The sequence below is a fragment of the Peromyscus leucopus genome, chromosome 6 (assembly GCF_004664715.2).
Source record: "Peromyscus leucopus breed LL Stock chromosome 6, UCI_PerLeu_2.1, whole genome shotgun sequence".
Classification (NCBI taxonomy): domain Eukaryota; kingdom Metazoa; phylum Chordata; class Mammalia; order Rodentia; family Cricetidae; genus Peromyscus; species Peromyscus leucopus.
The window spans coordinates 131,524,934-131,537,054 of record NC_051068.1 but is presented as its reverse complement, the minus strand read 5'-3'; the positions used below and the strand labels follow the sequence as shown (position 1 = coordinate 131,537,054).

The 12,121-nt window shown below is 48.9% G+C and overlaps 1 protein-coding gene across 1 annotated transcript in view; it reads left to right on the top strand.

Moving 5' to 3' along the window:
* LOC114700446 (retinal-specific phospholipid-transporting ATPase ABCA4) overlaps window positions 1-12,121 on the top strand; it is a 140,725-nt gene that overhangs the window by 79,245 nt on the left and 49,359 nt on the right. The window contains exons 18-24 of the mRNA XM_028880067.2: window positions 2,075-2,164; window positions 3,697-3,871; window positions 6,090-6,221; window positions 8,395-8,534; window positions 9,076-9,213; window positions 10,383-10,576; window positions 11,597-11,681. Coding sequence (XP_028735900.1) covers window positions 2,075-2,164; window positions 3,697-3,871; window positions 6,090-6,221; window positions 8,395-8,534; window positions 9,076-9,213; window positions 10,383-10,576; window positions 11,597-11,681 — 954 coding nt within the window. The remainder of the gene's footprint in view (window positions 1-2,074; window positions 2,165-3,696; window positions 3,872-6,089; window positions 6,222-8,394; window positions 8,535-9,075; window positions 9,214-10,382; window positions 10,577-11,596; window positions 11,682-12,121) is intronic.

Genomic DNA, 12,121 nt, shown 5'->3' with positions numbered 1-12,121 from the left:
CTGGAGAAGGAAGCCAAAAGGACATTTGCTGACAGGGCCTCTGAAATACAGTTTGTCTCTCTTCCTAAACAAAGCAGGAGGCCAAGAGAGTTCTAGAAATCATAAGATAACCCTTAGATCATAGTCTTTGGAGTTCTGAGAAGGCAGAGAAACTCTAGGGCTATGAGACACAGTCTTCCCTATAACTGGGAGGTTCAGGAAGGAAAAAACTGCTTTCAAGGGTTCAAACTCACCTCTCACCTATCCACACTTCGTTTTGAACTATTGCTCCTGGGCTAGGGTTTATCAATCCTTTAAGCACTAACACAGATATTTAGTTCTTTAGGGGCTTAATCTGGAGTCTTTAAAAGGCTTGTGTGGATTTTTGTTTGACATTTTAAGGGTTCCCCCACACACACACTTATTTTTCTCTTTATACATTTTTGATAGTTCAAGCAGTGTTTTGATAGCCCAATGTTTTTCCATTATATTGTTTTATGCATCGTGTCTATCTACAAAACTTTAAACATCTCTGTAATAAAGTTATCAGCCCATCATAAATAGGAATGTTTAAATAGGAGTGCCCTTGGAATGTTCTTAATGTCAGTGAGCATCAGGGGTCATGTTCTCTTGTCCTCTCTATTATCCCAAGAGGAACTCTGCTATTCAAAAAAAAAAAAAATCCTGAGAAACGTGTTCCTTGAAAACGAGACACATACACTTTTGCTGACAGAAGGGAAATATTTTTCACCTGTCTCACAGGCTAGACGAAATTCAATCCCTCACACTATCTAGATCAGAAAGCAGAGGAGTCAATCCCCAGCTCCTCTTTTCATAGACAGAAATGGAGCCCCAGAGACAGCCATTCCTTACAGAAATCCCTCTGGACACAAGGGACAGAATCTACACCATTTCCCAACATGGAGGTCACTCCAGTGGTTATTTGGAAAGATATTTGTTCTGGCTGCTTCATTCCACCTGGGGACAGTGTGTTAGCGGGGTGTTGACCTCAGGAACTGTGGAGCGTAGACTCAAAACTGCTTCAGGAAGTGGATTCAGAAGCGGAGCAGGCAGCACATCTCTGAACGTCTCAGCCTCAGCCTGACACCTCACACTGAGACAGATGCTTGCCCATCTGTGCCTGAACCAGGGCCCTCAGGGCTTGGTGCTGGTGACTTCCTCTTGTTCCTGCTTCCTCTCTGGCTGGATGGCCTTCCTGCTTCTTCCCTCTCCAGGATGTTCTTGACACCCTTTTAGACCAAATGCCAATTAAAAAAAAATCCATTGTACGCGTGCGTGCGTGCGTGCGTGCGTGCGTGCGTGCGTGTGCGTGTGCGTGTGGTATCACCCTTCATAATCCTGAACACCCACCAACTCCATCCTGGTGTTAACCTCAAGATTCCTGAATGCCCAGATAAGTGGCTTTCTCAAGAGAGCTGTTTCTCAAACTCTGATTTAAGCTAACAGCCCACCCTTTCACTATAGATGGAGTTTTTGCTCAAGGTTCCCATGACTGACATGTTTTAGGATGGAGCAAAAAAGGACCAGGTGGTAGGCTAAAGAAAATTAGCCCATTCCAAATTTAACCCTGAGGCAGATTTTTTTATTTGTCTGGCTTTTTTTTTTTTTTTTTTTTGTGTGTGTGTGTGTGTGTGTGTGTGTGTTGTTTTCTGTGTTTTTGTTTTTAATCACAATTTCTGACATGGGAAGCCTAGCACATTAAAAGGAAGAGGTTAGCGTTGGGAGTGTGGCTTGGTGGCAGAGTGTGCTTGCCTAGCATGCATGAAATTCTGAGTTTGATTCCTGGCTCCCCCTAAAAACAAACACCAGACTAAATGGAAACTCCCTGGCTCCAAGGCTCCAATTACTGAAATCCCCCCGGGCCGATGAAGATGGGGCAATCAGCTCTGAGTACCCCAGGGCCTGGCAGCAGGTCGGAGCCGGAGGCCATGCAGCAGGCTGGCCTCAGAGCAATGCTGGCTGCACCTGTTGAGGGAGCATCTTCCCCTTGAGGTGGGGAGCTCATCTGTCCCCTCTACCCCGCCTCCCTTGCCTGTCTCTGATGAAGAGTAACATAGCCTTCTGGTTGGCTCAGGTTGCTCGACCCGAGAAGAAAGGGCCCTGGAGAAGACTGAACCTATAACGGAGGAAATGGAGGATCCCGAGCATCCAGAAGGAATGAGTGGTAACACCACCTCCCACCCCACCAAAAACAAAACAAAAAAAGAGCGGAGCAGAGCCAAGGCAAAAGCTATGAAGCTTGGGTAGTGCCAGAGCAAAACCACGAGACGGGTGAAATGAAGGCCAGGAAGCTGACTCCCTCTCTTGACTGGCGTTAAATATGATGTCCAGCTGCACACGCTGGGGAATGAATGGTCCAACCCAGACATTAGTGCATATTTCCTGGAGAAAGCAGGTCCCCAGTCTGTAGTGTGTTTGTGCCCTTGTTAGGCAAATCCCAAGCGAATTGCACGAATGTGCTGACTTCCGAGGATTTAGCCAGAACAATGACTTGGGTCACTGGGACTTGAAGCGGATGTGAGCTATAAGGAAAGACAAAAATAAGTGCGGTGAGGGGAAGGAGTCTAGCAGAGCTTTCTGCACTCCACTCAAGGTTTACAGACCTGAGTCCATTCACTGCCACCATCAGAAGTCTCTGCTGGCTGTGGAAGTTACCTAATCCTTCCTGGGCTGACCGGCAGGGAACAGAAGACTTGCGTCCCTGGCTTTTGCTCATGTCTTCCCTCTTGAGCTAATGCTTCCAAGGGTTCTCATCTTTGAGTGTGTGTGTTTCTTGGGTTTAGAGAGGCACACAGGCTCTGGGTTAGCCTGATGTTGGCGTGTATCCCTCGGGTGCCTCTTTGCAAAGCTGACGTTGGAGACCTGGGTCCTCACAGAGTTGGTTTGTAGGCAGGGATGCCTCTGGAAGACCCTCCCAGAGTGGTTTGACAAGGCTGAAATGACAGACCGTGGCGCTGAGGATGCTGGTTCCGTCTCAGCTTTAGGCTGGACCAGGAGGCACAGACAGACGGACAATGCAATGGGATGTGGGGACAGAGCAAGGGAGTCGATGTTTAGAATTCATAGTCTGACAATAATTAATGGGGGCTCTATAGAGTGAACTGCAGAGAAGATGTGGTAGGGGTCGGGGGAGGAGAGAGGAGGTCAGCACTGCAGCGGACAGGAAGCATAGGGAAGGAGGAGCCATGAGGAGGAAGAGTGGACTGTCCTGGAGTGCTGAGGAGTGAGAGCAGTTACCAGAAAGTCGGGAAGAGTCCTGTAGACAGCCTGAGAACACAGATGGAGCTCGGGGTTAACACAATATCTAGGCAGGAACTATTTCAGGTAAGTATGGGCTCTGGGCTCACACCCCAACTCGGCCACTTATAAGCCATGTGGACTCAATAGAACAGGTGACGTCTCTCAGTCTTGGGCTTTCTAACCTATTGAAATGAGCCTAGTAGTATCTACCCATAGGACTACGAATGTGGAATGAGGTAATTCTTGGAAAGCACTGGAAACAGTGCCTAATTCACAGTAAGTGTTAAATCAACGGCCAATACAATCATTACCATTGCTGTTCTGGTCCTCTTTACAAAGCTGTAGCCAGGTGGGCAGGTGAAATTGCAGGCAGGACACAGGACTGAAGAGAGCACTATGTTCCTTGAGCATATCCATTAACGTGTTGTGTTTCTACAATGTGCTTTTCCTCCCAAGACTCCTTCTTCGAACGTGAGCTCCCAGGGTTGGTGCCTGGAGTGTGTGTGAAGAACTTGGTAAAGGTTTTTGAGCCCTGTAGCCGGCCGGCTGTGGACCGCCTTAACATCACTTTCTATGAGAACCAGATCACTGCATTCCTGGGTCACAATGGAGCCGGGAAAACCACCACCTTGTGAGTTCTCTAACAAAGAGGCTGTCTCCATGCCATGCCATGCCATGCCATCCCATCATCCCTGGCTTCACGCTCCCCAGTAACTTCAGTCAGCTTTTCCCTACTGAATTTTGGTGGAAACAAAACGAAGAAACAATATTTTTGTGGCCCTAAGGATTTACAAAGCAAGCCGGGTGTGGTGACTCACACCTTTAATCTCTGCACCTGGGAAGGAGAGGCTGGTAAACTCTGTGAGTTCAAGGCTAGCCTGGTCTACATAGTGAATTCCAGGATAAGCCAGAACTACATAGTATACATATCCTGTCTTGAATACAACCTCCTCCCAACCACTGCAAAACAAACAAACAAATAAATGTTTTTTTTTTAAATCGCCTAAGAATACTGCAGTATTCAAAGCCCACTCAAGCATATTTAATATTCATAAGAAGCAATAAGAGAATCTGGAGTAAGTGTATCACTCCCTTTCTGCCACGGAAATAGACATTCAGAGTTTAAGTGATTTTTCCTGAAGCCTCTGAGTTGGATGGCTCAGTAGGTGTATTAGCTAGGTATTCTTGTCACAGAGAGTTGCCTCTTGTTTCTAACACCCTAAGTCCCCTCCTTAGCCCTCACATCTCCCGTGACACTGTCATCCACCGTGAGGATAAATCCCTGGCTGCCCATGTCCAGGGTCTGTAGAACACCACTGTTTTTAAGGAGCGCCCTTTTCCTACCAATTATCGGGACCCGCTTCAGTGTTGGCATGGACCTCTGTTGGAGGCTGGTTACATTTCTGAGACAGTGGAGAGAGAATGGGGAGTCTCCTCGCTGCATGGCGGAAAGCCAAGTGCAGGAAGATCTGGAGCTCTGGGTGGACTTCTCAGCCCTACAGTTCTCCAGGGGCCTGAGCGCCACCTGCTGAGAACAGACAGACGTCCGGTGGGTGAGTGGGTGGAGGAGGGGTGGGGGGTCAACAAGCCATGTGACAGCAGCCATCAAATCCTTGGCTCCCAGAGCCCCGGGAAGGAACAGCGGTGTACACCCTGCTCTGGAATGTGCTCTTGGGCCCTTCAGTGTGAATGGAATGCGGGGCTGGTGCCATTGTGCTTGGTACTGTTTCCCTCTAGTGGTTGATCAACCAAGATTTCAGCTTCTAAATACAGGTTCAGAGAGCCTGCGATTTTATCAGAACTCAAGACAGAGCTGGGTGTGGCAGGCTAGGCCTATCTCCCAGCTAACTCACGTGGTCAGAGAACAGGAAGCTCCCTCCAAGACCCCAGGACCTCTTGAAGACAAACACATTACTTCACCCAGTGCAGAAATTCAACTTCCCCTGGCGTTGAAACATAATGCTGCTAACACCGGGAATCACACCACATTTTTGAGTTTCACTTCATGCTGGTGCTGTTCTAAAGTACATATTGACTCACTTAACCCAGACAGCCACCTAAGCAGGTAGGGGCCAATATGTCTTACTTTACTAAAGAAAGGGGAGAAAAAAAAAATCACACACAGTATGGACTTTTTATGTTTGGGATCCAAAATTGAAATTGTTAGTGGTAATTCCTGTGCCTGGCTGCGGTTAATCAATCAGCTGACACACACTGAATGTGTAGGTGGGTTCAGCTTCTCATCATCATCAGGGACCTCCCTGGGCTTTGTAAAGGCAGCAACTGGTTTCTCCATAATCAAGGTTGCTTACCCAGGTAAAGCAGTGGGCTGTGCCCTCGACCCCTTTAACTGAGCACACAGTGACCATGACACAGGGGCTAACCACATCAATAGCCACCAAATGACCACTGTGGCTGACCTTCACAGTGGCCACTACAGCTGACCACATCAGTGAACACCACAGTGACCACATGACTGATCACAGCAGTGACCAGTATGGCTGACCATCCCAGCAGGCACTACCACTCACCACAGTGATGGGTGAGTGATGGGGTGTCTGAGGCTGGGAATCTTTGAGGCTCTTGCTACTGGTCTGGAAGCACTAGGAAATAAAAGAGCGAGAAGGCCCTTGTGGTCCTCGGTACTAGGACCTGGATATAGGCACTGGGGCTAAGAAAGCCCTGTGTGGGAAATGTCTCGGCCCCTCAGCTGATGCAGGTTTGAGTGTGATAGAGAGATGGGACAGGAGTTACCACAAGTGTCCTTTCGAGCCTGGAATGGCGTTGCCCTCCTCTCCTGGTGAGTCCTAAAGACCTTCTCTTTGGCCACTTAACCCTGTGTTTGGCAGGTCCATCCTGACAGGGCTGTTGCCCCCAACATCGGGGACTGTGCTCATCGGAGGAAAAGACATTGAAACTAGCCTGGATGCAGTCCGCCAGAGCCTGGGCATGTGTCCCCAGCACAACATCCTGTTCCACCAGTAAGTGAGCTGAAGTCCAAGTCCTCCTGGGCAGGGGTGGGCTCTGTGGGAGCGTACATGCCTGGCATCCATCACCCCTGGGTTCCATCCTCAGCACGATGGGAAAACAAAATGCCAATTGGAAATGGCCTCTGCTGTGGGGGCCAGTTTCATGTCAACTTGACACAAGCTGGAGTCACTGGACAGAAGGGAGCCTCAGTTGAGAAAATGCCTCCATAAGATGGGGCTCTAAGCAGGCCTGTAGGGCATTTTCTTAACTAGTGATTGATGTGAGAGAGCCCAGTCCATTTTGGGTGGTGCTATCCCTGGGCTGGTGGTCCTGGGATCTATAAGAAAGCAGGCTGAGCAAGCCATGGGGAGCAAGCCAGTAGGCAGCATTTCTCCATGGCCTCTGCACCAGTTCCTGCCTCCAGGATCCTGCTCTGCTTGAGTCCCTGCCCTGACTTCCTTTGAAGATCAACAGTGATGTGGAAGTGTAAGCCGAATAAACCCTTTCCTCCCTAAGCTGCTTTGGTCACGGTGTTTCATCACAGCACAGTGACCCTAAGCCACCTGTATCCTGTCCTCGCCCACCCCCAGCACGTCTTCCCTCCAGCCCAATGCTTTCGCCTGGTCCCCTTCAGAGCCCTTGTCCTGCTTGGGTAAGAATCATCCTTCCAATAGTGCTCCTGGTGCTCACAGCTGCGGTGTCCCCAGCCAGAGGAGTGACAGCGGCTTCTTTCTGACCCCCCAACCCCTTGGCCCGAAATCCTTCCAGGCAGGAACCAGAGAGAGGAGAGTCTTCGTCCCTTCTCCACGCTGAGGGCTCAAGACTGCCTTTCAGGGCCCTTCACGCTGGTTTGCTGGAGTTTTCTTTCTTTTCTCCCTTTCTTCTTCCACCCTGCTCTTCCTTTTTCTTTCCCTCTGTCCCTCTCCTCCTCCTTATCTCTCTTACCCTACTCTCTTTCTTGCCAATCGAAACATATTTTATGTCCGGACTCCAGTCATTGTGGAGGGGAGGAGGGGGGCAAAGGAGAGAAGACCGCACATACAAAGGAAAAAAAAAACAAAACAAAGCAAAACCGTCACCAGACATTTTACTACCCAGAGATAATTGCTGTCAACACCTCTAGATATGATTCTTCAGAAATTACTCTGCATGTGCAGACATGCATGGACACTATAAAGGAGAGTAGAGTTACACGTACAATTTTATAACCTGACTTCTTGACAATGGGTTTTCTTTTTAATTATTTTCTTATGTGTCTGGGTGTTTTGCCCGAGTGTTTTGCCCGAGTGTCTATCTGTGTACTGTACGTGTGCCCAGTGCCAGAGAAGAGGGCATCCGATCCCCAGGAACTGGAATTACAGACAGTTGTGAGCCACCATGTAGATGCTGGGACTCAAACCCAGGTCCTGTAAGAGCAACCAGTGCTCTTTACCACTGCGTCATCTCGCCAGCCCTGTAACTGAATATCTTTTCGCGTGATTACATATTTCTTTAAAAAGAAATTTCTAATGTTTATATACTGTTCCAATGTACAAATGGGCTATTTAAGTAATTTTCTCATTAGATATTTGGGCAGGATTGGTTGGTTGTTTCACTTTTATATCATAAATAATACCATGATGAAAATTTCGATTGCTGTTGTCTTGTTAGGGTTTTTATTGCTGTGAAGAGACACCATGACCACAGCAACTCTTATAAATAAAAACATTTAATTGAGGTGGCGGCTTACAGTTTCAGAGGTTCAGTCCATTATCATCAGGATGGGGAACGTGGTGGCATGCAGGCAGACATGGTGCTGGAGCTGAGAGTCTTACATCTTGATTCAGAGGCAACAGGAAGTCAGCTGACTGTCACACTGAGCAAAGCTTGAGAAAAGAGACCTCAAAGCCCGCCCCCACGGTGACACACTTCCTCCAACAAGGCCACACCTCCTAATAGTGCCACTCCCTTTGGGGGCCATGTTCTTTTAAACCACCACAGCTATGTCCTCATATTCATCTTTATTTTCTTTCTTTTGAGATAGGGCTGGCCTCAAACCCAGAGATCAGCCTGCCTCTGCCTCCCGAGTGCTGGGACTAAAGGCGTGCGCCACCACCACCCCGCTTCATCTTTATTTTCTAAGAGAAATTGCTAGAAATGGAATTGCTTAGCCCATTGCTTTTCTCCTCGCCCTGTTCCCCACAGTCTCACGGTGGCTGAGCACATCCTGTTCTACGCCCAGCTGAAAGGGAAGTCCTGGGAGGAGGCCCAGCTGGAGATGGAAGCCATGTTAGAAGACACTGGTCTCCACCACAAGAGAAACGAGGAAGCTCAGGACCTCTCAGGTGCCTGGTATTGGAAGGAGAGAGAGCCTCATAGGGAGCACCCATTGCCTCTCGGTGCACCCTAGCAGAGGGTGGGGTAGAGCAGTGGTTCTCAACCTGTGGGTCACAACCCCCACGAGGGCTGCATATCAGATATCCACATTACAAATCATAACAGTAGCAAAGTTACAGTTATGAAGTAGCAACGAAATAATTTTATAGTTGGGGTCACCACAACACGGGGAACTGTATTAAAGGGTCACAGCGTCAGGAAGGCTGAGAACCAATGGAGCAGGACCTTCTGACAGGGGAAAGCTCCCAATACTTCTGTGAAGTTAAACCTACAGTCTTCGGATGACCGGGTGCTGGGACGCAAGGGTGGCCTTTCTGCGTTGATGAACCCCGAATGCCACTGTGGCTTTGGACAGTGTAGGCATATCTGAGGTGGCAGTGTCCAACTGTCAGATGTGAAGAACCTCCGTGTGCCACCAGCCCTGGGCTTCTGTCTTCCCCATGCCAAGGTGTCTGTGATGTGCCACCACTGTCCTCCTTCCGTCTCCAGGTGGCATGCAGAGGAAGCTGTCTGTGGCCATTGCTTTTGTGGGAGATTCCAAGGTGGTGGTCCTGGACGAACCCACCTCTGGGGTGGACCCCTACTCCAGGCGCTCCATCTGGGACCTGCTCCTGAAGTATCGCTCAGGTGAGGGCTGTTGCTCATGCTCCATTGAGGTGCTTCCAGAAATCCCATTTTCTCACACCTAGTATTGTATACCTACGTATACTAATGCCATAACTGCACTCACTTGAGACCATCAGTGAGTCCGAGTTCAAGTAAGAGCCTCCTGAGATTTTTTTATATAAATACAAGCAGGGAGTCCAGGATGAAGTGACCTACTTGCCAAAATATTCTAGAAAGCTGGGTTGGAAGTATAGCTCATTTGGTACAGTGTTTACAAAGCATGCACAAAGCCCCAAATTCAATCCCATCACCACATAAACCAGGCCTGGTAGCACATGCACATAATCCCAGCACTCAGGAGGTCTGAGGCAGGTAGATCAGAAATTCAAGATCAGTCTCAGCATGTTCAAGGCAAGCCTGGGTTACGCGAAGCCCTGTCTCAACAAAAGAAAACAAAATAAAAAGTCGTTTCTACCTTTAGTCCTCCAGTCTGGAAAAGTGGAATTGCCCTCTGGCGAAAGTACCCCAAGAAGCTGCCTAGCTGCTGTGTGACCACCTGAGACTAGGTGTTAAAAACAGGGGGCTAGATGTCTGGAACCGCAGAAGGCTGTGGCAGGTGAAGATGTTTTAGATGGGCCCATCCATCCCAGCGCCTTCCAGAGGAGTCACATCCAGAAGCCACATCAGGCAGAGTTGAGACCCCACACAAGCAGCAGTGTGGTTCATCCCGTGCAGGAGGAGGCCTGGAAAGCCTCCTCCTCTGTTCTTACTGTGCTCCTCATGCCCCTCACTGAAGGCTAAAACTCTCATTTCCTTTTTAAATAACAGTTCCTATTTAATGAGAGAGTGCCGCATGTGTTCCTACAAAGTACCAATGGTGTTTAATGATGTGAAGACAACATACGGAAGTCCAGAGATGCTGCCAGTGAGGACGATGTTGACTGTGTCCCACACACGTCCAATTATTTGAATCATACCTGAGGCTCAGTGCAGAGACAGTCTACGTGATGGTGCTTTATAGTATGCATATGCTAGGATATAGTGGTTGCTATAGCACCACTTTGCTTGCTGCAGAATTTGCTACTTTGTTTTTATTTATTAACTCCAAGTTCTGGGACCACATAACCTGAAGGTTGCTGTACATCCTCTCCAGGGCTTGTCTGGTAACAACCCCAACCTCTTCCTCACAGGCAGAACCATCATCATGTCCACTCACCACATGGATGAGGCTGACCTCCTCGGCGATCGCATTGCCATCATTTCCCAGGGAAGGCTCTACTGCTCCGGAACCCCACTCTTCCTCAAGAACTGCTTCGGCACAGGCTTCTACTTGACCTTGGTTCGAAAGATGAAAAACATCCAGAGCCAAAGAGGTGGCTGTGAGGTACGTGTCTGCCCAGGGAAGGGGCCCGGGCGACTTGATGAGAAGGGACAGGCAGTGTGGGGCTGCCCTTCTAGATACCTCTACCCACTGGACCTTTTGATCAGAATCAGCTTGTTTCTGGGACTATTTGCAGATTTCGGCAATCGCATTCTAACCTACCCTGTAGAGATGCCCCCCAACACACTCAGATACAACTACTTTAAAATAACCTGAAAGCACTACACATCAGTGTCCCAAACTATACACGTGGCATGGTGCCCTTCGAGGTTAGTTTTGTTTAAGTGTCTCTCCTTCATTCCAACATCCATGTTCCCTAATTAAGCCTGAATTCCAGTAGTAAATGGAATTAGAGGAGAGGCATCTTTGGGAACTATAATCTAAAAATGATACGGGAGCGGGGAAGCCAGCAGAGACCACCGAGCATGTTCCTGGAACTGGCAAGCCCATGGTGTTAGCCTGAGCAAGTGATTTTTATTCTTTACTGTTATCTTTCCTTATGTGGAAAAAGAAGCTGATGATGACGGTTTCTGCCCTGTAGGGATGTAGTGGGGACAAATGAGATAAAGTGTTGTGAATGTTGCCGGGCTCCTTGAAAACAGGTGTCCCTCGTATTCAGATTGCCGCGATTGTTCTTCTGTAGCGTCATTTACACCTCCAGTGTGAAGGGCTGTAGTGGGTTTTCCTGTCCTGCATAGATTTTCACAGCCGGTGTCCGCAGGGCTTGGGAGGGGAGCAGAATGTCTCTCTAGCTGCCACATGATGAATGACCAGCCAAAGGGATGCTTTGAGGTTCCGCCTCTCTCTCTGCCTGACTCACATTCCCTCTGGGATAAAACTCAAGCCGCTACACCCTCAAAATGCTCAGATGAATTAATAGATTAAACAGTGAAGAAAAAAAAATGTTGGCCCCAGTTGGTGATGAGAGGCAAACAGAGCAGCGGTGACAGCAGCTGGCACCGCGAAGATGCTATCGTTGAAAGGATGCGCGTCTTATCAGTCACTTCTGTCCGTCTGTTGTAGGGGGCCTGCATCTGTACATCAAAGGCCTTCTCCACCAGGTGTCCAGCCCGGGCTGATGAGATAACCGAGGAACAAGTCTTGGATGGTAAGAGCTGGCCAGGTTGAACATCAGTTCTGGTTCAGTGACCATCTGCCGCGTGGTCGGGTGTGCTCTGTTGTGATGCACTCGAGCAAAGAGAACACTCAGTGTACCTCGGACCCCAAAGTCATGCAATTGCTCGTCTCTTTCCTTGAGCCCGCTGCTCCTCCTAGCGCAATTTTAAAGTCGTGCGCCCAAGAGACCTCTCTCTAATAAGGAATCCAGTCTTTGTTCACCCCACCCCTACTCCTACTACGCTTTGGTCCTTCGAATCCCCCTGCCCTGTACCCGAGTGTGGACGCATCTACTCCTTAAATTGTGCCAAGGTACCCTCTGGTTCTCTCTGTGTAATATTTATTATTTTTATGTGTATGACTGCCTGCATGGGTGAAAGTGAACCATGTGTGGGCAGTGCCTGCCGAAGCCAGAAGAGGGCATTGGATCTG